General features: G+C 37.2%; 1 protein-coding gene across 4 annotated transcripts; it reads left to right on the forward strand.

Moving 5' to 3' along the window:
- Nucleotides 1–3253: 3253 nt before the first annotated feature.
- On the forward strand, nt 3254–21384 carry ELOC (elongin C). 4 transcript variants are annotated; one of them, XM_057735316.1, is made up of 4 exons: nt 3254–3418; nt 12989–13042; nt 14963–15106; nt 20626–21384. In XM_057735316.1, the coding sequence occupies exons 2-4, from the start codon at nt 13039–13041 to the stop codon at nt 20814–20816; spliced, it is 339 nt and encodes a 112-aa protein (XP_057591299.1). In that variant the 5' UTR covers nt 3254–3418; nt 12989–13038; the 3' UTR covers nt 20817–21384. The 4 variants fall into 4 exon arrangements, with proteins under 4 accessions (XP_057591299.1, XP_057591298.1, XP_057591300.1 ...); XM_057735315.1 differs by lacking the exon at nt 3254–3418 and adding an exon at nt 3459–3590; XM_057735317.1 differs by lacking the exon at nt 3254–3418 and adding an exon at nt 3750–3835.
- The last annotated feature ends 2306 nt before the right edge of the window (nt 21385–23690 follow it).

Here is a 23690-nt window from a genome sequence, read left to right on the forward strand (position 1 = left end):
AATTCATATTACAAATAATATCAATAAGCCATTTTTGTATGGATATATATTTAAATTTTTCTATTCATATAGTGTTTTTCTTTAACAGTTTTAGAAAGATAAACTGAGGCATGCTAAAATTTTTATTTGAGCAAAAATTTATTCAAATCAGACAGCACCAAACTGGAAGTGGTAAGAAGCACTCCACTGACAAGAGCTAGGAGCAAAGTTTTTATAGAGAAGATGCACATGCAAAGCAAGGAAATTATTTGATTGGTTATAGCTTATGCCGCACTGTGAGGCAGGTTGAATCTTAGTTCTGCGACCAGGGATCGAACCCGGTCCCCCTGCAGTGGAAGCGCAGAGTCTTATCCACTGGAGCACCAGGGAAGTCCCTGGTTATAGCTTATGCTATTGATTTGAGAAAATCTAGTTGTCTCTTTGTGATTGGTTGTAAATACCTTGAGGTATTTACAAGAATTGAATCTGGCTTAGCTTTTGGGTTGCTCACTAAACTAGCAAGGCATCAGAGCCATCTCAGTCTAATGGCCTCTTTGTATTACTTCAACAATACATTGAGAGAACCTGAATTTTTATCTTCTGTTAAGCTTAATATTTTCCTACAGAAAATGTAAGCAATTGGAAATAATAATATTGGGTCTACTCAAGGTTTCTAAATAGCTAAAATGAGATAACATTCTGAAAACTCTGTGCTATGGAATTATATGAAATTGTCATTCATAGTTCAAATGATTCCCCAATTCTCAGAGTTTACATTTTTTTCAATATATACTACTTGAGTGGGATTTTAGAATAATACTAAGGCTGTTTACAAAATAAGCCTTGATTCCCCATTCATATCATCAGAGAGAGTCCCTTTAAAGATGGAGACTGATGGAAAAATTGTAGAATGCATGAACTCCATTATTGTATGTAATTTTTATTTGTTTTTAAGCTGTCTTTCCTCCTCACCCACCAGCTGCCTTCACCTCCTTTAACATGAGCTTAAGGGCAGAATGGTGTGATGGAAAAAAGAAAAGACTTTTGGTAAAGCTGGTATTTTGATAAGAACCCTAAATACTTCTCTGTGCATTACTGATTTCTAAAATAAACTAGGACAATCTTCGGGGAAAAGAATTTGTCAACACATTGTCAAGATCTTTTAAAATGTTCATATTCTAAAGAAATAGAAACATGGTAAAAGACTTCTGCAGATACTGAACACAGTATTACATAAAGTGATTTAAAAATGGAAATAAGGTCAATGTCCAACATTTAAGGAAATAAGTGAATCTTGGTACATTTAGACAATGTAATTATATACAGACGTTAAAAATGATGCTTGTTGAGATTTTGGTCACAGAAGTGTGGTTTATTGAGGTTTGTTAAGTATAAAGAACCATATATATACAGTATAATCTATGTAAAAGGGTATTAAAAAACATTTATCTGCAATTTCTGCATTTTTATATGCATGTATTATATTGATTACATAATTTTAAAATTTTTAAGTAAAATTTTGAGGGTTTTTTTTTTTTTTAACAAGTCCTAGACTAGATTCTAGCCCTAAATCTGGCATTAGCTAGCCTCAGTATCCTCACCTGGAAAATTCTATCATTCTCTAGGCAACTAACATAGTGATCCTTTTAGAAGGTGATAATGCAATGAGGAAAAGGGGAAGTTTTAAGGGGAGAAAACAACACTTCTGAAGTAAAGGAGGAAAAGTAGAATTGAAAATGGGCCCACATCCTCCTCTTCTCACCCATTGCCTCTTCTCCCCACCAAGTTCTATTCTGAGCTATTACAACCAAAAAACTTTAAAAATATTTGCAAAGGCTTTGAAAAATTAATCCAGGACAGTCTGGCCGGTATTGCATTTGCAACACCTTTTATCTGCCAAATGAACTAAAAATGTCTTTCAGGCAAAAGTCACTAATTAGGTCAACAAACTTTGGATCGCCTGTATCTGTTTTCCTTTTGTGGACATCATTACACAACAGTCCTAGTTGAGCAACTTGCAATGGTGAGTCTTGGCCCTACATTCCTTTCATGCCACAGTCCGGTAAACAGAGGGTGAACTTTATTTAGCTGTTTCACCCTTCCTGGAAGGGTGCCTAAATTTCACCACAGGAAAGCAAGTAAAGACGGCTGTGACTTAACGATAGTTGGACTTAAAATTTATTGACTTTACGACGGTGCCAAAGCTACAGGCATTCAGTAGAAACCATACACAATTTGACATTTTAATCTTTTCCTGGGCTACCAGTATGCAGTATGAAACTCTCTCCCCGGTGTTGCAGCTCCTAATCAGCCACCCAAACAGGAGCGTAAACAACCAATACACTCATACAATCGTTCTGTTTTTCATCTTCAGTATAGTAATCAATAAATTACCTGAGATAATCAACACTTTATTATAAAATAAGCTTTACATTAGACGATTTCTGCCCAACTGCAGGCTAATGTAAGCATTAGCACATTCTGAGCACATTCTAAGGTAAGCTAGGCTAAAGGACGTTGAATATGTTAGGTCTAGTAAACGCATTTTCGACTTACGATATTTGCAACTTGCACTGGGCTTATCAAGACAGAACCCCACCTTAAGTGGCGGTAAGATCTGTAAAAATGATAGGCGTATGGGGGGTGGGGGGAAAGCGCGCCGGGGAGAAAGCGGGAGAGAGAGGAAGGAGGGACAGAGGGGGCGTATAGTGACAAAGATGGTGTCAGAATTGAGCACTGGTGCCAGGAGTTTCTATGAGTGATTTCAGAATCCAGAAGCTGAGCGACCCTGTGGCTGGGAGGGGGACAAGAGGTGAGGAAATGGCCCCAGAGTGGGGGTGGGGGGCGTGGTTAGTTTTCAGTAAACACTGAAAGGTACCGGGAAGAGAGGAAATGAGGCCAGCGATTTCGCGAGCTGCTGAGATGCTCTTCAACAAGCTCTGCAACTTCTCACTAAAGACAATACGCTTCATAAAGAGCACGATCTTGTTAGCATAGAAACCGCACTCCCACTTTCCAATCTTTCCTCTGCAGATAAGCTCCGACCTTTATGCGTACCCTCAAACGAGAAGCAGGGACAACCTCCAAAATTACCAGGTTCTTAACTCTCAGCGTGAGAAACTACAAGTGCCAGGGTGCAGTGCTGCCTCGGCCAAACACGACAGTACCCGCCATAAAAACTACAAATCCCAGCATGCAATGCCGCCTCGGACCCCGTCCCCTCCCCTCCCAGCACCTCTTTGAGGATGCTGTCTCCGCGGAAATCAGATCAGGGTCGGCGCTGCATGCTGGGAATCCCAAGACCCAGAATAGGATTGGTTGAGACTTTCCAGGGACCGTCGTCCTTGCAGGCTTGCTCTGTGGGAGAAGGGAGGGGGCTCTGCGCACTTCCTGTAGACGCCGGGCGGGAGACCGACACAGCGCATCCCCGCCTCAGCAGGTACTAATCTCCCGCGCGTAGGAAGCGTCCCTGACCCAGCGGAAGTGATTCCTCCAACTGCCCCGGAACCCACGGCGGCAGGCAGCTGGGGGTGGGGGGGCGGCCCTGCTGTAGGGGCTGTGGCGGTGCGCGGGGACCTGGTGCGTGTCTGCGGTTGCTGTGGGGCTGACGAGTGAGTCTCGGGCTGGGGTGGGAACGGAGCTCCGGGCCCGCGTGGGGGGCGGGGGAGGCTTCTACTGGGCGCGCTCGCCATCCCACTTCCCACCCCTTCCCATTTGGGCGGGGAAGGAACGGAAGCTCTTAACCTTCCCCGGCCTCTTCGGCCCCTGGTTTGGGGGAGGGGAGAGGAGGGCGGCGGGACCTTTCCTGGCGCCGCTCGGTGGGCTTGGAAAAGGGTGGAAGGAGGGGCGGCGGCCGGTGAGACTGGGCCTCCTCGGGGTTGAGCGCGGGGAGGGTGGAGTTAGGAGCATGGCAGCACTGTCGCTTTTCCTTTTTGCTTTCCCCGGGTGCACTCACATTCGTCCTTTTCTTGGAGTCAGTCCCTAGTCATAGAAGAGGGTCCTCGCTCTTTCTGGTTGTGGGACCCTGAGAAGTTTACCTTCGGGACAACTTGTTGAGTGATCTGTGTTCGACTTGGTGGTTTGGGGCTGTCGTGCATCTGCCTCCCAGCCTCATCTGAAAGGAGGTACCTGGTGTCAAGTACAGTGGCCATTAAGTTTCTCTTATGGAACCTCTAGTATAGCTATGGAGTTCGAATTATTAGTGCGAGCATTTCTACTCTGCATCGCCTTCAGTGCAGAAAACCACCGAAATCCTTTAGAGTTTTAAAACCTCATTTTCAAACTGCGAGATTCGCTTTTCGATCCCCAAATAGTTTCCTTTTTTGTTCAGTGGACTAAAATGATACGTCTCGGATCTCGTTTACATTATAACTGTGATATAATTCATGATGTTGAAGTATCACGGTTCACACGTGGATTCATTCATTTGAGATACAATGGCAAGGAGACAGCTATGTCCCTGTCACCGTGGGTGTTAAGTGCTTTTTGCCAGTGATGATTATGGCTTCATATTTAATTTTTAAATGACTGTCCTTTTTTTCCTTAAGTATAAGATTTACCTAATAACTATCTACCATTCCAATATATATATATAAAAATTTATTTCAAATGGAAGATGCTAGTGTCATTACATTATGGTAATTCTGTAATATAATTAGGCAGTAGTTTGTAGTCAGAAGTTATAGTCAGCCCTATATGTCAAATTCCAAAGTAATACTTATATCTTATAAATTGCTTGTTTGGGGTTTTTTGGTAGATTTTTTTCAGTAGTAGAAAATAATCTGGAAGATCTTTGTATTTATACTGGTAATGTTAATACATTTCAGCTAACCTGTCCTAAATGTTTACTGTTCCGTTATTAAATAAGATCAGGAAAACTCATCCGGTGATGTTCGAAATTTCAAGCCTTGGTGATTGAGAAAACCATAGTGCCATTCACTCAACTATTTATTGAGCATCTCCTGTATGGTAGGCCACTAAGTGAGGCCTGCTCTCATGGAGCTTGAGGAAGAAGAGGCTGTACATTAAGTAAGCAGATAGTTTCAGGTGGTGATAAATGTGAAGCGACTATAGTTAGATTAGAGTTAGATTTAGAGGGACTCGGGTGGGGTATCTCATTTTGAAAGGGAAGTGATCAAGGAAGACCTACCTCTCTAAGGAGTTAATGCTTTGCCTGGAGGCCAAAATAATGAAGATCTGAAGGAACAGTTTTTCAGAGAGTAATGAACTTGACCTGTTACAATACTTCGAAGGCCAGTGTGGCTGGAGCATAATGAAGGAAGAGTGATGGGAAATGAGGTCAGAGTGGTTAGCAAGGAGTAAATAAGATGAAACTTTATACTTCTCGTTCTTCTGTAATGAGAAGCCATTAGAGGCTTTTGTGCAAGGGAGTAATATCTGGCTTATGCTTTTGATGACTAGTTGCTGAGTTGCAAACTGACTGAGTTGGAGGAAAGTGAAGAAACCAGCTCCTAAGGAGGCTTGTAGTAGTTGCGATGAACGAGCTTGAACTAAAGATGCAGAGTTGGCAGTCAGTGAGAAGTGGTCTGATTTGGAATGCAATTTGAAGATGGAGCCAAATGGGTCTTACCTTCACCCCAGGACAAAACAAAAATTTGGAGGAGTCACCTGTTTTGCCCGGGCATCTGGGTGAACAGTGGCACCATTTATTGGAAAGACGAAGACTGGGGTGGGTGCACTAGTTTCTGAGGAAGAAAGCAGGAGTTCTGTATAGAGTGTACTGAGGTTGATAACTTTATGGAGCTCAGAATGTTTGCAGTAGGCAAACTACTGTTGCTCAGGGGAGAAGTCAGGCTAGGGAGATAATCTTGGAGTCATATTTTATAGGTGATTTTAAAACTGGACCAGAGGACATCAAGTAAAGAGTATTAATGGAGAAAAGGGCAGATGGCTGGGAGCACTCCGGTCAGAGGAGGAGCAAACAGTGATGGAAGCAGAAAGGCCAGGATGGTGCGACATCTGTAGTATTAAGGGAAGAAAATATTTCAGAAAAGACAGCGGAGTTAACTATGAAACCCTAAGAGTAAGATGAGGATTAAAAATTGACCCACTGACCAAGTAAAGTAGTTGAAATTTGACAAGAGCACTTTGAATGGACTAGTCTAAAAAGTCTGATTTAGTGTGGGTTACGGAGAAGTGGATGGTAGTGATGATGTCACAGCATTTTGATGTGTTGATGGGAATTGTGGCAGGACAAAGCCCTAGGATCACTGTGCTTAAGTGGAAAGGTTGGCCTTGGATAGGAAGGATGATTTTTATTCAACTTTTGAAGCAGGAAGGTGGACAGAGTATATGGTATATAGATGCAGGTAGGATGAAGGTGGAAAAGACAAGGCAGTTGAAGTGATTTGTTTCTGTGTTCTTGGTGAAATAAGTGAAGTTGTCAGAGTAAGGAGGAGAGGAGTGTTGAAGATTTAGGAATGCTATAAATTTTCTCAGAGTAGGAAAGACAGTTTACTAGGTAGGAGGATCACTACAACACCAAGTACCTGTTTAAAATGTGTGGCCATAAATGTAAAATTGAGACCAGTCAAAATGGCCATGACTTTTCTTCAGCCAGTTCAGCTCTTTGGTTGAGGCCTGAGCTAGGTGGAGAATCGGGTTTGGCCAGGGTTGGGATTTGGGTGAGTAGCTACATCAGAGGAGAGGGCAGGGAGTGAAAGGTGTAAGGACGGTGAGGCTTGCATGGTGCCAGTCCTCAGGAACTCCTCACAGTGGGATGAAGCAAGGTCAGGGTTTGTTTCTTATTTGTTTTTTATTTTCAGCCCATCATTTAAAGATTCTTTTTAATTATTTTATAGCATATAAAAATCTGTAATTAGGTACACACTATATAACGAAGTATTTGCCCATACTTTTTAGACCAAAACAAAGGAGTTTATAGATCACTGTCTAAGAGGGAGATTAGGTAGGTTACAGGGTGAGGCAGACAAGACAGCCTCAGTTGGAACACACAGCACTCTGGAGCTCTTGAGTTCTGTGCTGTTTGGGAGCAACTCTGCTTAATAAAGATGGGGAATTGGGAATTAGAGGCATTTGTTGTAGAGGGAGGTTGAATTTCAGATGGGTTCAGTCATGAAATGGTAGAGCTGGAAGGGACTTTAGACACAATTTAGTCCAGTTTCCTTATTTGGGGGATGAAGAAACAGAAGTCTTATCACTTAACCTATCTGGGTCTCAAGATAGCAATGGCGGAGAGTAGAAATTCAAATGTGGGCTTCTGATGATGCTGAGTTACTTTGCCAGAACTATTAAGACTGCCTACACAAGAAATAAGTACTATAGGAGCGTTTTTATAAGTTGAATAAGCCAGAATGAGAATTTTTTCTCATCCTGAGAGATATAAATTAAGCGACACTATAAGCACATTCTAGGCAAGATATTCTGATGACTTATTTATTACAAACTGGAATTGTGTAACTTCTCTCAATCTGTATTAATGGCCGTATCCTCTCTTCTTGCCTCTTCGAATAGGCCTAAATGTTAGATAATTCTTGGTTAAGGTAATTTACTTTGTTTTCCAAATTAATCATATTCTTACATATTGTTAATTAAAAACAAATCATCAGGCTGACTGACCATTGTTTTCCTTCATGAGTGGTTTAGTTCCACATACTTATTTGTTTCTTTTTAAAAATCGGTTTTAAATAAGTTTTCTAGTTATTTGTACTTTCAAACATGTATTTTTATGCTTTATAAAAAATTGAGGGCTTCCCTGGTGGCACAGTGGTTGGGAGTCCGCCTGCCAGTGCAGAGGACACCGGCTCCATCCCTGGGCCAGGAATATCCCATATGCTGCGGAGCAACTAAGCCCATGCACCACAACTACTGAGCCTGTGTGCTGCAACTACTGAAGCCCACATGCCTAGAGCCCGTGCTCCACAACAAGAGAAGCCACCACAACGGGAAGGCTGTGCACCCCTAAAAATAAATAATTTTTTAAAAATCTTAAAAAAAAGATTAAAAAAAATTGAAGTATAGTTGACCTACAACACTAAGTTAATTCCAGATGCACAGCATAGTGATTTGATTGGTACTTCTGTACATTACGAAATGATCACAATAAGTCTAGTGCCATCTGTCACTATACAAAGGTATTACAATATTATTGACTATATTCCTCATGCTGTAGGTTTCATCCCCATGACTCTGTGACTCCTAACTGGAAGTTTGTACCTCTTAATCTCCCTTGCCTATTTCACTCATTTCCCCCCACCCCTGTGGCAACCACTGGTTTGTTCTCCTGCATCTGTGAGTGTGGTTCTGTTTTGTTATGTTTGTTTATTCATTTTGTTTTTTAGATTCCATATATAAGTGAAATCATGCAGTTTTTTCTTTCACTGTCTTATTTCACTTAGCATAATACCCATGTTGTCACAAATGGTAAGATTTTGTTCTTTTTTATTGCTAATATTCCATTGTATGAGTAATACTGTATTGTGTGTTTGTGTGTATCATATCCTTATCCATTCATCTATCATTGGGCACTTAGGTTGCTTCCATGTCTTGACTATTGTAAATAATGCTACAATGAACATAGGGGTGTGTGTATCTTTTTGAATTAGTGTTTTTTGTTGTCTTTACAAAAAATACATAGAACTTGAATGTCTGATCTATGGTAGTGCTATTTTTAATTTTTTGAGGAACTTACTTGCTGTGGCTGCACCAATTTACAGTCCCACCCACACTGCTTGAGGGTTCCCCTTTCTCCACATCCTCGCCAGAAATGATGATAGTCATTCTGACAGGTCTGAGGTGGTATCTCATTGTGGTTTCAATTTGCATTTCCCTGGTGATTAATGATGTTGAGCATCGTTTTGTGTATTTGTTGGCTATCTCTGTGTCTTCTTTGGGAAAATGTCTGTTCAGGTCCTATGCTCATTTTTTAATTGGGTTGTTTGGGTTTTTTTGATGTTGAGTTGTCTGAGTTCTATGTATATTTTGGTTATTAACCCCTTATCTGACATATTGTTTGCAAACATCTTCTCCCATTCAATAGGTGGCCCTTTAATTATGTTGATAGTTTCGTTTGCTGTGCAGAAGTTTTTTATTTAGTTTGATATAGTCCCACTTGTTTATTTTTGCTTTTGTTTCCCTTGCCTGAGGAGACATATCCCCCAAAATACTAAGATCATTGTCAAAGAATATACTGCCTATGTTTTCTGCTAGGATTTTTATTTTAGGTCTTACATTTAAGTATTTAATCCATTTTTGAGTTTATTTTTTGTATATGGTGTGAGAAAGTATTTCAGTTTGATTCTTTTGCATGTACCTGTCCAGTTTTCCCAATACCATTTATTGAAGAGGCTTTTTTCCCGCTGAATATTCTTGCCTCTTTGTCATAGATTAATTGACTATATAAGTGTGGGCTCATCTCTGGGCTCTCTATTCTGTTCCATTGATCTATGTGATTTTTTTTGTTGTTGTTGTTGTTTTATTTATTATTTTTTTGGGGGGTACACCAAGTTCAATCATCTGTTTTTATACACATATCCCCATATTCCCTCCCTCCCTCAACTCCCCCCCACCCTCCCTTGAGTCCCCCCCACCCTCCCCGTCCCAGTATGTGATTGTTTTTATATACTGTTTTGATTACTGTAGCTTGTAATAGTAGTTTGAAATCAGGGAGCATGGTACCTCCAGCTTTGTTCTTCTTTCTCAAAATTGTTTTGGCTATTCAGGGTTATTTTTCTCTGTGTGTGTGTGTGTGTGTGTGTGTGTGTGTGTGTGTGTGTGTATTTTTGCCTCAGAAAACACGAGGTTAATAGGTGAGAAGCCACTTATTTTACATAAATGACATCAAACTATATCTGTCATTCTAATCTGCATTTTAAAAGATTAACAGTTTATCTTGGTGTATTTCCATGTTATTATATACATAGGTTTAACTTATTCCTTTTCACTGCCCCATAATATTTCATAAGTCTGAATGTACTGTTTTTTGTTTTCTCCTCTCCTCCAAAACTTAATTCTTAGCAAGTTTTAATGTTTTAGTTTTATTATTACCGTTGGAATTAAGCATTTTTATGCAGGTCTATGAGCTATTTGTATTTTTTCTTCTACTATTTTTCTAGAGTTCAGTGGGGGGTTTTTTACATTTGGTTCTTTAATTTGTAGTGTATTTTTGTGAGTGATGTCAGTTAGACATCTAACCTTATTTTTTCCAGGTAAATAGCCAATGTAAAAAGATACAAAGAATAGATTTGAGGCTGTTGCTCTCATCTACTTAGGTAATCCAAGCAAGTCAGCTGAAAAACTGTCAGAACTAATAAGAGAGTTCTCTGAAGATGATGGAATTCAAGATCAGCTTACTGAATATAAAAGGTTTTCTTTAAAACACCAGCAGTAGCCTTTCAGAAAGTATAATAGAAAAAACAGATCCCATTCATAATGGGAACTGTAAAGTACCTAAAAGGAGACCTAACAAGAAATGCATAGTAACACAATGGGGACTTGCCAAGCTCTTTAGCAAAAACATGTTTATCACACTATTGTAATTAAAACAGTGGGGACATTGGTCAGGTATAAACAGACTGACAGAACAGAATACAGTCTAGAAATCCATGTAGTAATATAGTATATGATAAAGGTAACATTACAAATCAGAAATGGGATGCGCTGTTCAGAGATCTTTTTGGTGTTCAATGATCCTAGGTTAAAAAACTGATTTCACTGTAGGCCCTAGGCTCACCTAGAATTTCTAACTATTTGTTACCAAAAAAATAAAAAACTATAAAAAAGTAATGTTTATATATAACACTCTAAAAGCACAATGACATCAAGCCTTTGTTCATATCTTCTGCCTAGAACTATTCTCAAGCCACTGTTCAACCACTTCCTTTTACCTACCTAATGCGTATTTCCAGAACTCAGTTCAGTTATGGAGTAGATGTTCAGATGTTCACACTGAGATTTTGTGACCCTAAACTTAGATTTATATAGATTATTTGTGGGTTAAGTCCAAATTTAATCATATTTCAGGTATGTTTAACTTCTACCTAGGAATCGGGGTTTACTCTTAATGTTGATTTACTCTTTCTTTGTTAGTGACAGGGAGCTCCCTCCCCCACCCAACCTTAACCCTTGTATAAATGATGGACTATATTAAGAAGTCTGTAGAAAAACTGCTGCTACCCAAAGGGTTTCTAAGGTGTGGCTTTTCATGGTTGCTTAGCTACTACTAGTTAAATAAACGTCCTAAATGTTTTTCTCTGGAGATTTTCCAGAGAAAAGTTGGCACTTGAAATTCTTCCTCTTCTAGCTTTTCTAGCATTTTTTCCTTTTTTTGTGTTTTAGAATGAGTACAAAGCAGTATGAACAGAAGAAAGTAATAATGGCTGATAAATTTTTTAATGGCCTACTACTATTACCCTAAAATGACATAGTACTGTTTTTAAATTTTAGATAACTATCTAAGGATTTATATCAGCACCTCTCAGCAGTAGTGGAAAAGAAGTTTTGACAGGAGCCAGAATTTATTACCATGGCGGTATGGAAAAATGGAAGGGAGCATGGGCTCTAAAACAAACCTACCCAGGTTTAAATTCTCATTCCCACGTTGCCACTTAAACCGTTGAAGCCTTGAGCAGGTAGCGGCCTCTTAGTGTTTCCTCATCTCTGAAATGGAAATAATTCCCCTGTGGAAGTGTTGTTTTAAAATAAGATAATGTATGCAAGGCATTCAATGCATTGTTTACACACATTGGGCCCTCAAATGGTTGGTAGTAATGTTACATTGCCCCTGCTTCCCTTCTCTCACATCAGACATGTTACTTTAAATATCTTCCTCCATGTTTGGAGAGTGTTCTAGACTAACAGATTTAATTTTTACTCCCACTCAGTCAACACCTGGAACAAATCATTCAGCCTCTCTATACATCAATGATATCATTTTTTAAGATGAGGGATTACATAGGTTTATTGGTCAGGAATTTCTTAGAGAATAGGATAATTAGGATATGCTGTTTTCCTGATAATGACATAAAAAATAATACTGGGATAAATAAAATCCTCCTTTGAAGAAATGCTGTTAAAATACAAATACTGAAAACATGAGCTCTTTTCCTTTAGCAATCATTTCTTTTGTAAAATTTAAGATTTCTCAAAAATTAATTTTTTTTTTTTACCACTTTATTGTTAAATCTCAAAACTTTGGTAGCCTCTGTGCAGAAGGGATGGAACAGTAAAATGTATTGTAGGTGTGCACACTTACATAAGAAGAGGGCAGGGCTTCCTAGGTGGCACAGTGGTTAAGAATCTGCGTGCCAGTACAGGGGACACGAGTTCAGTCGCTGCTCCAGGAAGATCCCACATGCCATGGAGCAACTAAGCCTGTGCACCGTAACTGTTGAGCCTGTGCTTTAGAGCCCGTGAGCCACAACTACTGAGCCCACATGCTGCAACTATTGAAGCCCATGGACCTAAAGCCCATGCTCCACGAGAGAAGCCATGGCAATGAGGAGCCAGCGCACGGCAAAGTAGCCAGCCCGTGTGCAGCAACGAAGACCCAACACAGCCAATAAATAAATAAATTTATTAAAAAAAAAAAGAAGAGGGCAAGCCTTATCTTTTTTATTCTCATGAAAGCTACTTCACGTCCTTGGATTTATCATGTTGTTATTCATTTAACAGATACTTGCTTTTGTGTCTATCAGTATCTAGTAGATATGGTATACAGAGATGATTAAGGCCAAGGGTCTCCTTCAAGTTCAGTTCAGCTCCTAAGGAACAACATCTGTATTTTTAAACTGTTGCCAGAATAGTTACCTTAAAAAGGCAGGGGACAAATCTGTATTTAGACTTTACTGTCCTTAGAGGTGATCATCTTCTCTCAGATGTTCAGAAACTTGATACTGTTCCATATTGTAGTGGGAAAACTGCACAGCAGAGAGAGTCCTTGCACTTGTAACACCAAGGACATATTAAATAATAATGGGTGAAGACATGTTATTCTGGCATTAATCTCAATATAGCATTGTTATATTTTTAGGAAACTACTAAAGTTCCTGTGGACGCAAAGTAGAATTTCATAAGAACATAATGGGTAAGTTATATAAAAGTCATTTTGTAGTTCATTTAGTTGAAGCTTTCTTCTCAAAGATAGGCCTTCAAAGTCAGTGAATGCAAGTAAGAAAGTAGAGTAGACTGAAATTAGTTGTTTAAATCAACAGCTTATGTTTACTATATGTTTCTGAAAGGCAGATCAGTAGCATTATTATGCAAAATTTAATTTGTGATTGCTAGTAAGTAATTGTACCTTAAGAAACTAGAAACTCTCCCAACAGACATAGAAAGTGGTTTTGCTTGGGGGGAAAGAAAGAAAAAAAAAAACGAGAATACTGGAAGTATAAATTTAAATAATTGATAATTATTTTTAGTTTTGTTCTCAGAGGTTGGCAAAAACTGCTAAAAATCTGTACGCTTGAATAGTCTGTAATTTGGAAGTTACTTGCATTTTTGAGTCCCCCAGCTTTTTATTATGAAAAATTGCAAGAATAATACACTATAGCCTTCACCAATTAACTGTATTTGCTTTTCCTGTGTTTGTAGGTATGTATGTGTTTATATACCCACATATACACACGAAAACACACACACATATGCTTTTTTCTGTACTGTTTATTTTGTTGTACATGTAATACTCCATACCTAAATACTTAAGCGTGCATCTCCTAATTCAGTCCATATTCAAAATTTCAGTTTTTTCAATAGTGTTCTTTACAGTGGGGTTTATTATTTTTAAATCCAGAGTCTAATCAATGATTACTATTGCATTAATTTAACTCTGTCTCCTTTAAACAGTTCCCTATTTTTGGAATTGGGTGAGAAGTGAGGTCTTTCATGACTCATTTAAATTTAGATTTGTCTGAGTATTTCCTCCTGATTAGATTCAGATTAAACATTTTTGGCAGCAGTAGTACATAAGTGACTGATATTTATTAATCTCGGTTTTAGGGATTTCTAAATTATTAACAAATGAATCAGTAAATTTGTAACGTTTGTAACTGAATAGTACTTCAGCTTCATCCTCTGTATTTCTCCTTGCTGTCTTCCTAAGTTTTTAGAATAAGTCTTAAGATATTTTCTTTCAGATATTGGTAGCCATAAAAATTAAAATTCCGTCAGTACAAAATTGTGAAGTCATATATGTGAGAAAAGATTTTAAAGGGATGTATAAAAATACATACTCCCTCAGAAAGTTACGTTGAGCCAATTCCTGTGGCTGAACCCAGCATGACGGCAGTGGGGATAGCTGGTAGCTACCTCACGTCTACTTTGAATTTTTAAAGATTGGTATTTGTCTATAGGCATTACTTCAATATTCATGCAATAATTTAAACTGGGCAGTAAAATGTTTTGATCGTTTTTTATGGATCAAGAATAAAATGCTGAGTAAAGAAAGCTTTGTCTTTTAGAATATGTGACTTGTCAGAAGTTGAGCTCATGTGGCATATAAACATTTATTCATTAACACTGTGCATCTTATTTTAAAAATAAGTATTTCCAGTGATAGAATTAAAGTTTTTTACTATTTGAATATTTTCTTTTAGTCTTCAAATTTGAATATGCTGCTGTGTTCACAAATTGTTGCTACTTCCATGAAAAGTAGTGGTAAATTTTCATCTAAAGTAAACATCTTTGGAGTTTCCTGGTGGTCCAGTGGTTAGGACTCAGCACTTTCACTGCCATGGCCCAGGTTCAATCCCTGGTTGGGGAACTAAGATCCCACAAGCCATTTGGCCAAAAATTTAAAATAAACATCCTTGAATGTAAAGTTTATTCTAGTATTGGAAAATATTTAGAGAATAATAAAAAAAGGAGTTAAAAACTTTAAAATCTTGGTAGCTTTTTCTCTGCAGAAATGTTTCTGCTCTGAGTTATTCAGATATTAACCTTGGTAAACCTGTTTATTTTTAGTAAATTTCATGATTCAAAAATTATTTTACTACTTACTTTGCTTTAGATGGAGAAGAGAAAACCTATGGTGGCTGTGAGGGCCCTGATGCCATGTATGTCAAATTGATATCTTCAGATGGTCATGAATTTATTGTAAAAAGAGAACATGCGCTAACATCAGGAACAATAAAAGCCATGTTGAGTGGCCCAGGTAGGTACATTTCTTTATTCCCTCTTAATGTATCTTCACCTTTTTATTGTTTGATGAATGTGTTTTTAAGTTGAATTAAATGACTTGCAATATTGAGAGACAGTAACTTCTAACATTAATTATTGCCTGGTTATGTTGCACTGGGGAAAAAAATGGCTTCTGCTATTTCCCGTTTTCAGTTATTTACTATAGTTTCAATAAGACCTAATTGATTATTTTGTAATAGGAAGGATCATTTCCCTATGTTAGTTTCCATGGTCAGTTCACCACAGAAGGACTCTGGTGATTTGTGCTCCTGGTTACATGTAAAGTTTAAAAGTTACCGCCTCCCACATATCTATCTACTCTTAACATTTTACCTCAAGAAAATTTTTCTTGAGGATTGGACTTTCTGGAGCATCAGGTAATTCCATTTATGTTTAACTTTTGGAGGAAATGCTGAACTGTTTGCACAGTGGCTGAACCATTTTATGTTTCTACCAGCAGTGTATGAGAGTTCCAGTTTCTCCACATCCTCTCTGACATTTATTTTCCGTTTTTCTGATTCTAGCCATCTTAGTGGGTGTGAAGTAGTATCTTATTGTCATTTTGATTAGCAATTCCCTAATGACTAATGATGTTGAACATATCTTCATGTGTTTGCTGGTCATTTGTATATCTTCTTTTGAGAAATATCTATTCAGTTTTGTTGCCCATTTTTTAATTGACTTTTTGTTATGAAGTTATAAGAGTTCTTTATAAATTCTGGACACTAGACCCTTGTGAGATATATGATTTGCAAATATTTTCTTCATTCCGTAGGTTGTGTTTTTTCTTGATAGTGTCTTTTGATGCTCAAAGTTCTTTATTTTGATGAAGTCCCAATTTATTTTCCCTTTCATTGTTTCTGATTTTTGGAGTCCTGTCTAAAAATCCATTGCTAAATTCAATGTCATGAAGATTTACCTTTATGTTTTCTTATAAGAGTTCTGTGGTTTAAGCTCTTACATTTAGGTCCTTGATTTTAAGTTAATTTTTGTATGTAGTGTGAATCAACTTCATCCTTTTGCATGTGGACATCCCAGTACTATTTATCAAAGAGACCATACTTTTCTCCATTGAATGTTCTTGGCATCCTTGTTGATAATCAGTTGACCATAGGTGTATAGGTTTATTTCTGGGCTCTCAGTTCTTTTCCATTGATCTATATATCTATCCTTATACCAATATCACACTATTTTGATTTGTATAGCTTTGTAGTAAGTTTTGAAATTGGGAAGTATGAGACCCCCAACTTTGCTTTTCTTTTTCAAAATTGTTTTGGCTATTTGGAATCCTTTGCAAATTCCTTTTCTATATTTATTACTATGGAGATTTTGGAACACATAGAGGTGGAGAGAATAGCATAGCACACCTTCCCTGTACCCATCAACCAGCTTCAATATTTATCAACATTTTGCCAATCTTGTTTTTGTCTATTATCCTAACTTTTTAAAAAGAGTATTTCAAGGAAATTCCTGACATTAGGTCATTTGACTTGCAAAGCTATGACAGTCCCCCTGCAACCCCGCCCCCTTTTTTTTTTCAGACCATCAATTTCCCTAGAAACAAAGTTATTTAATGTCCACGTCCAGGTTAGACCTAAGTCATGTTTCAGCTTATAAACTCATAATTAGAACTCTAGAGGCTTGAAAAGAATCCAGTTTATCTTTCTAGCAAGAATACTTTATAGGTAGAACTCTTGTATTCCTGTTATATCACATCTTTTAGCAATGTCAAGACTGATGAGTGGGTTCCAGAGTGGGTTCAAGCTGATTTGTCTATGAGCAATTCCCCAGTCAGACTTTCATATAATATTTACTTTCAGCATTTGCTGTGATTATTGCTGCGATTTACTTCATTTGGAATTATAAAAGAGATTTTCTTATTCTGTAATTTTGTCTGCATTTATTAGTTAGAATCTTCCTATAAAGAACTCTTTGGTTACCCTGAAATACAGTCTGTACAGGAAAGAAAAGATGAATGCTTGATTTTTTTCCCCTTTACATGTAATTTTTCAGAGTAATGAATTGGTTCTCCAGCATCCTCCAATGGTAAAGAGTGTTTGTTTTGTTTGTTTTTTTGCATGTATACTTTTTATTGGATATTTTTCAGTCTGGTGCAGTCATTCTTACCATTGCTCAACTTGCTCCGTTTTTATGCCAGAAGGAGAACATCAGGTTGGCTCCTATGTCCTTTTGACCTGGCTTTATTAGTGTTAAATAGTTATACTACTTTCTGTAATAACAAAATTTCTCAGGTTCATTTTGTATGTTATTCCTCAGTACTGAAAACAGCTATTTTTTAAAGAGCGCAGGGGTTTGGGGGGTGCTTTTTGTTGTTGGTTTTTTTTATTTGTTTGTTTGTTTTTTAGTGGAAAATGGTACTTAGAGACCCCCCTCTGGGTGCCAGCAGTACTCATTGCTCCTGGCAGTACTGAATTGCTTTTAGACTTTTCTACTGGACAGAGCTAGGATGTACTTCAGGGGAAAAATCAGATGCCAACAAAATTTTAATTGAAAATTGAGATTAAAGGATTTTTTTACAAAGCCTGATCTCCTTTAATTAATTAATTTATTTATTTATGTTTTTATAAATTTATCTTATTTATTGGCTGCATTGGGTCTTTGTTGCTGCGCACAGACATTCTCTGGTTGCAGCGAACAGGGGCTACTCTTTGTTGTGGTACACAGGCTTCTCAATGCAGTGGCTTCTCTTGTTGTGGAGCCGGGCTCTAGGCGCATGGGCTTCAGTAGTTGCGGCACACGAGCTCAGTAGCTGTGGCACACAGGCTTAGTTGCTCCACGGCATGTGGGATCTTCCCGCACCAGGGATGGAACCCATGTCCCCTGTATTTGGCAGGCAGATTGTTAACCACTGTGCCACCAGGGAAGTCCCTCCTTTAAAGTTTTATCTTTAAAGCCTCAAACTTTCAGCACCAAACTACTGTTTGCAGGAAAAGGAAAGAAGTCCTGATACGTGCTACAAGGTTGATGCACCTTCAAAACATCATGCTAAGGTGAAAGAAGCCAGACACACATGTTGTTTAATTCCAATTGAATGAAGTACCCAGAATACATAAATCTGTAGAGGCAGTAAGTTCCCCGGTGGTCTGGTGGTTAAGGATTTGGTTCTTTCACTGCTGTGACCTGGGTTCAATCCCTAGTCGGGGAACAGATCCTGTAAGCTGAGCAGTGCCGCCAAAAAAAAAAAGACATAGAGACAGAAAGTAGATTGGTGTTTTCCAGAGGCTGGGGTGTGGGGGAAGATGGGGAATAATTGCTTAAAGGGTACAAGGCTTTATTTGGGGTGGCGAAAATGTTTTGGAACCAGATAGAGGGGATGGTTGCTCAGCATTGTGAACATACACCGAATTGTACATCTTAAGATGGTGACTTTTATGTTATATGAATTTCTTTTTTTATTATTATTAGTTTTTATTGGAGTATAGTTGCTTTACAATGTTGTGTTAGTTTCTTGCTGTACAGCAGAGCGAATCAGTTATATGTATACATATATCTATGCACTCTGTTTTAGATTTCCTTCCCATTTAGGTGACCAAAGAGCACTGAGTAGAGTTCCCTGTGCTATACAGTAGGTTCTCATTAGTTATCTATTTTATACATAGTAGTGTGTATATATCAGTCCCAATCTCGCAATTCATCCCACCCTGTCTTTCCCCCACTGGTAACCATAAGTTTGTTTTCTACACCCATGACTCTACTTCTGTTTTGTAAATAAGTTCATTTGTACCCTTTTTTTTTAGATTCCACATATAAGGAATATCGTATGATATTTGTCTTTCTCTGTCTGACTTAGCTCACTCAGTATGACAGTCTCTAGGTCCATCCATGTTACTACAAATGGCATTATTTTATTCTTTTTTTTATCGCTGAGTAATATCCCATTGTATATATGTACCACATCTTTATCTGTTCATCTGTCAGTAGACATTTAGGTTGGTTCCATGTCTTGGCTGTTGTAAACAGTGCTGCTGTGAACATAAGGGAGCATGTATCTTTTTGAATTATAGATTTGTGTGGTTATATGCCCAGGAGTGGGATTGCTGGATCATGTGGTAACTCTATTTTTAGTTTTTTAAGGAACCTCCATACTGTTCTCCATAGTGGCTGTACCAGTTTGCATTCCCACTTGTTATATGAATTTCACTTTAAAAAAAAAAGAAACAAAAAACACCAGTTTTTGTCTGGTTGTCAAAGGCTTTAAGAGGTGCCTGTTGGTAATATTTCATACATATATTCAAGAAAGGGTTTTAGTTATTGGCAAATAAAAATTTACCTCATTGCCACAAATTATTTGCTGAATCCTTCTCTCCTTTCTCTGCATCCCATCCTACCCACAACCAAAAGACAATTATTAGAAAACTCTTAAAGTACTGCGTTCTCAGAAGGTACTTTTTCTGCATTTTATATTCAGTGCACAGTGCTAGTGCTAGTACCAAAAAAATATTTTATCCCAATAGTAAAGAAACTATATAGCTAAAGAAGTTCTGAGAGATCACTAAAAAATAGTTCTTGAACAGTTATTAAACAAAGGGAAGTAGCTTATGAGGTCTCATTAACATGATCATATTTTTAAAACTACTTTCTTGAAAAGATTTTTTTTAATAAATTTATTTATTTATTTTTATTTATTGACTCTGTTGGTTCTTCGTTGCTGTGTACGGGCTTTCTGTAGTTGTGGCGAGCAGGGGCTACTCTTTGTTGTGGTATGCAGGTTCTAGGCACGCAGGCTTCAGTAGTTGCAGAGCATGGGCTCCTTAGTTGTGGCACACAGGCTCTAGAGTGCAGGTTCGGTAGCTATGGCACACGGGCTTAGTTGCTCCGTGGCATGTGGGATCTTCCTGGACTAGGGCTCGAACCTGTGTCCCCTGCATTGGCAGGCAGATTCTTAACCACTGCACAGCGAGGGAAGCCTGAAAAGGTTTTTTTTAAATAGTGTTTTGCTTATTATTTATATTTACATGGCAACATGGCACAGGACTCCTGATGATCCGTAGGTACTTGATTCCCTAGACTGAATCTTCTTAATAAGATTTTTTTTATGTTTCTATTCAGAAATCAGAGCTGCATATTTCGTTTGATGCTAGTTGGGTTTGTCCCTTTCACATTATGTTAGTTTGCTAGGGCTGCTATAACAAAAACTATTGACTGTATGATTTAAACCGAGGTTTATTTTCTCACAATTCTGGAGGGTGGAAATTTGAGATCAGGGTGTTGGCAGGGTTGGTTTCTTCTGAGGTCTTTTTCCTTGTCTTGTAGACAACTGTCTTCTCCCTGCATCTTCATGTTGTCTTACCTTTGTGTCTACAACCTAATCTCTTCTGATAAGGATACCAGTTATATTGGATTGGGGCCTTTATTATCTATCTCCAAATATAGACACATTCTGAAGTATTGGGAGTTAGGATTTAAACATATGAATTTTGGAGGAACACAGTTCAGCCCACATATCACAAACAAATTCCTTTTCTTTTCCAGGTCAGTTTGCTGAGAACGAAACCAATGAAGTCAATTTTAGAGAGATCCCTTCACATGTGCTATCAAAAGTATGCATGTATTTTACCTACAAGGTTCGCTACACTAACAGCTCCACGGAGATTCCTGAATTCCCAATTGCACCTGAAATTGCACTGGAACTGCTGATGGCTGCGAACTTCCTAGATTGTTAAATAAAATAAATTATAATAAACTGTTAACTTTTTTCAGTATTTAATACCTGTAGTTCAGTTAGTAATTTTTTCATATATAGCATGTTGCCTGTGTGCAATTGAACTTTAAAGTTCGTTGCAAAGCAGATTATCTTCTGTTCTTTTGCATAGCAATCAGAGTTGAAATTTGTTTGCTACATCAACAAATTAAGGACATTTTCACAAATTGAGAAATAAACAAATATGCCAATTCGTAGGTGGTTTTGCCTTATCCTTTGAATGTGATTTTTTAAATTAGAGCAGTGGTGATATAGTGAATGCTGAAATTTAGGCATAAATTCAACACATTCTACAGGTAAATAATGGGGCTACATATTTTTATGTTTTTAGTGTTTTTTTAAAAACCTATTATGATCTTATAGCTGTCATTAGCATTACTAGAGTTATGCAATTGCATATAATTGCAAATAAATTGCAGTATAAACATGTTTATAACTTAGCCAAAATATTGATTTTTATAACTGTCAAAGACATGAGAGTTGAAATTTCTTATGCGTCTTTTGATAAACTGCAGTATTGTTTAAGTGTATCTTGTCTTTTTGTTTATTGCTACAATTTAAGAACTTTATTTAAAATCAATTTTGGAAGATTACTAGGTACAGCTTTTGGAGTAGAGACTTTTTGAACTGTAGCCACATGGTCAACAAGGAAACTACATGACTTTGGTTTCATGTGCATTGTGCATTTCAGCCAATCCAAAGTACTGTACTTTAATTGACTATATATAAAGTTTCCTTTGCAGTATTCATTCTTACATAGTCCCTTGTTGTGATTACACTTCTCATTATTTAAATGTTTTAAAAAGACTCACTATGAACTTTTATCTAGATCCTAAGCAAGACTTCTGTGACAATTCCAGTCTTCCTCCATTCAACTGAAATGTTATTAAATATGAAAAACGTGGAGAGATGCAGTGCAACTCTAATAATGCACTTTGGTATAGTATATTAATTATCTTCTATTAATTAAAGTATGTCCCAAGAGATATGATATCCATAATCTGGGTCTTCTACTGAACTCAAACTTATGACAGAGGTCATTCAGCTTTTATACTAAGACAAAAAAAATTTGAAGAACTATAACAGAGCATCTCTGCTTAGTCATGGAAAAAGAAGAACTAGAGTTGGGTTTCTTATTGTCTCTAAGTAGTAAAACAAAGCTGTTATTATAGGGTCTATAAATTTAAGTCTTCAGCTTACTTCTTTAAGACTGGTTTAATATGGACCAGTTTTTCTGGAACCTGCAAAAACCATAAACAGCCAAGATCTATAAAAGTAATTTTTCCTCTTAGAAGACCTAACATTGTACTTTCCAGCTTACTGAAAGCAATTAAATATAAATGTTAATTGCATATATTTTAGTAACTTCTTAAGACATACTATTACATATTTTAGTATAGAATTATCAAGTACAAGAATTATATTCTGCTACTTGGTGACAAATAATACCAATTATAAACTTAAGCAGTGATCTTAAAGGTCAGAGTGATAGCTAGAATACAGTTTAACTTTGACCCATTTTAGTAGGTTACTTTATGATAGGTCCAGAAGTTACCTTAAGTTTATTGAAATAGAACTGAAAGATTAGGAAAACCTGTATATCTTGCGGCAAATGATACTTGCATGTTAATAAAGACTATTGACTGAAAGGTTTGATGAACACTTGGTGTTTGATCTTTTTAGCCTTAATTTTCTCTTTTTCTGAGGATGTATGAAACTGTTGGCTTCAGGACATCTTGCCATATGATTGAATAGCAGGAATTTTTATTTTGTTAAATTTAAGAGATGATTTTATATAGTATTGAAACCTTAACAGTTTCTGACACTTGATAATTAGTTTACTTTTCAAATTATGTGCAAATCTACCCAACATTTTTTTCTGCAGAGAAAATAGTACCACAAAATCCTGTTTTATTCCGTTAATATTTCATTTTTGTATTGTCTAGATTATTTTATGCTTTTTAGATTGCTTATCTTTCATGCAATTATTATTGGCAGATAACAATCTCCTTTTGAAAAGCTGTTCATAATGAGGAATACAATTTACTATAAGTAGTAAATTCAGCTCATGTTAAAAGAAATACATTGAGAGACATCTTGCTATGTATGGAGCTGTCAGCTGTAAGTCGTTTTGCTAAATTTATCAATTATTCTTTCAAATTAGTGCAGGTGTTCTAAGAAATAATATAAAATTGCTGTTGAAGATTGAAGAGTGTTTAGTAATTCCTATCTTTGTAGAGGAAACTCCATACAAATCAACAAAGCTTGGATATATTTAGACTTAGCACTGCTAAATTGAGCTTCTGTTTAGTTATATCTAAGTTTGGTAAAACACATGAGATCTGGAAATCAGTAGGTGCCATTGATTTTATATATGGTGTTTTATTTGCAGTATATAACTCTGATTTAATTCCAAGTCATATTTGTACTAAGTCTTTATATTCCTATTAGGATAAACTCTTAAATATTATACCTAATGGTTTGTTGGCTTAAACAAATATTTATTAGTCTAGAAGTATTTTGGTATATCACAGCACCAAACCGAGAGTTAAAAAGTTTAAAATCTTGTGCTAATATGCTATGTGATCTTGAGCAAGTGACTGGGTCTTAATTTCACATCTAGGAAATTAGGAAACTGCACATCAGTAGGGTAATGTTTACATTTTTTAATGAACAAACAAGATTGTGTTTGTGGATGTTGCTTAAATCAGATTGTAACATTACAGATGATCAGATTAGAAGAATTATAAATGAGAAAAAATGACTTTCTTGCTGCATCTTTTAAATAACAGCCTATTAATTTCAGCTTTTGTTACTTTTGATTAGGCATTAAATA

Source organism: Hippopotamus amphibius, chromosome 5 (assembly GCF_030028045.1).
Source record: "Hippopotamus amphibius kiboko isolate mHipAmp2 chromosome 5, mHipAmp2.hap2, whole genome shotgun sequence".
Lineage (NCBI taxonomy): Eukaryota > Metazoa > Chordata > Mammalia > Artiodactyla > Hippopotamidae > Hippopotamus > Hippopotamus amphibius.

Excerpts from the sequence above, each read along its gene's own strand:
- ELOC (XM_057735316.1), top strand. Across the intron at positions 15,107-20,625 it reads AGCCATGTTGAGTGGCCCAG|GTCAGTTTGCTGAGAACGAA; the intron begins GTAGGTACATTT and ends TTTCTTTTCCAG.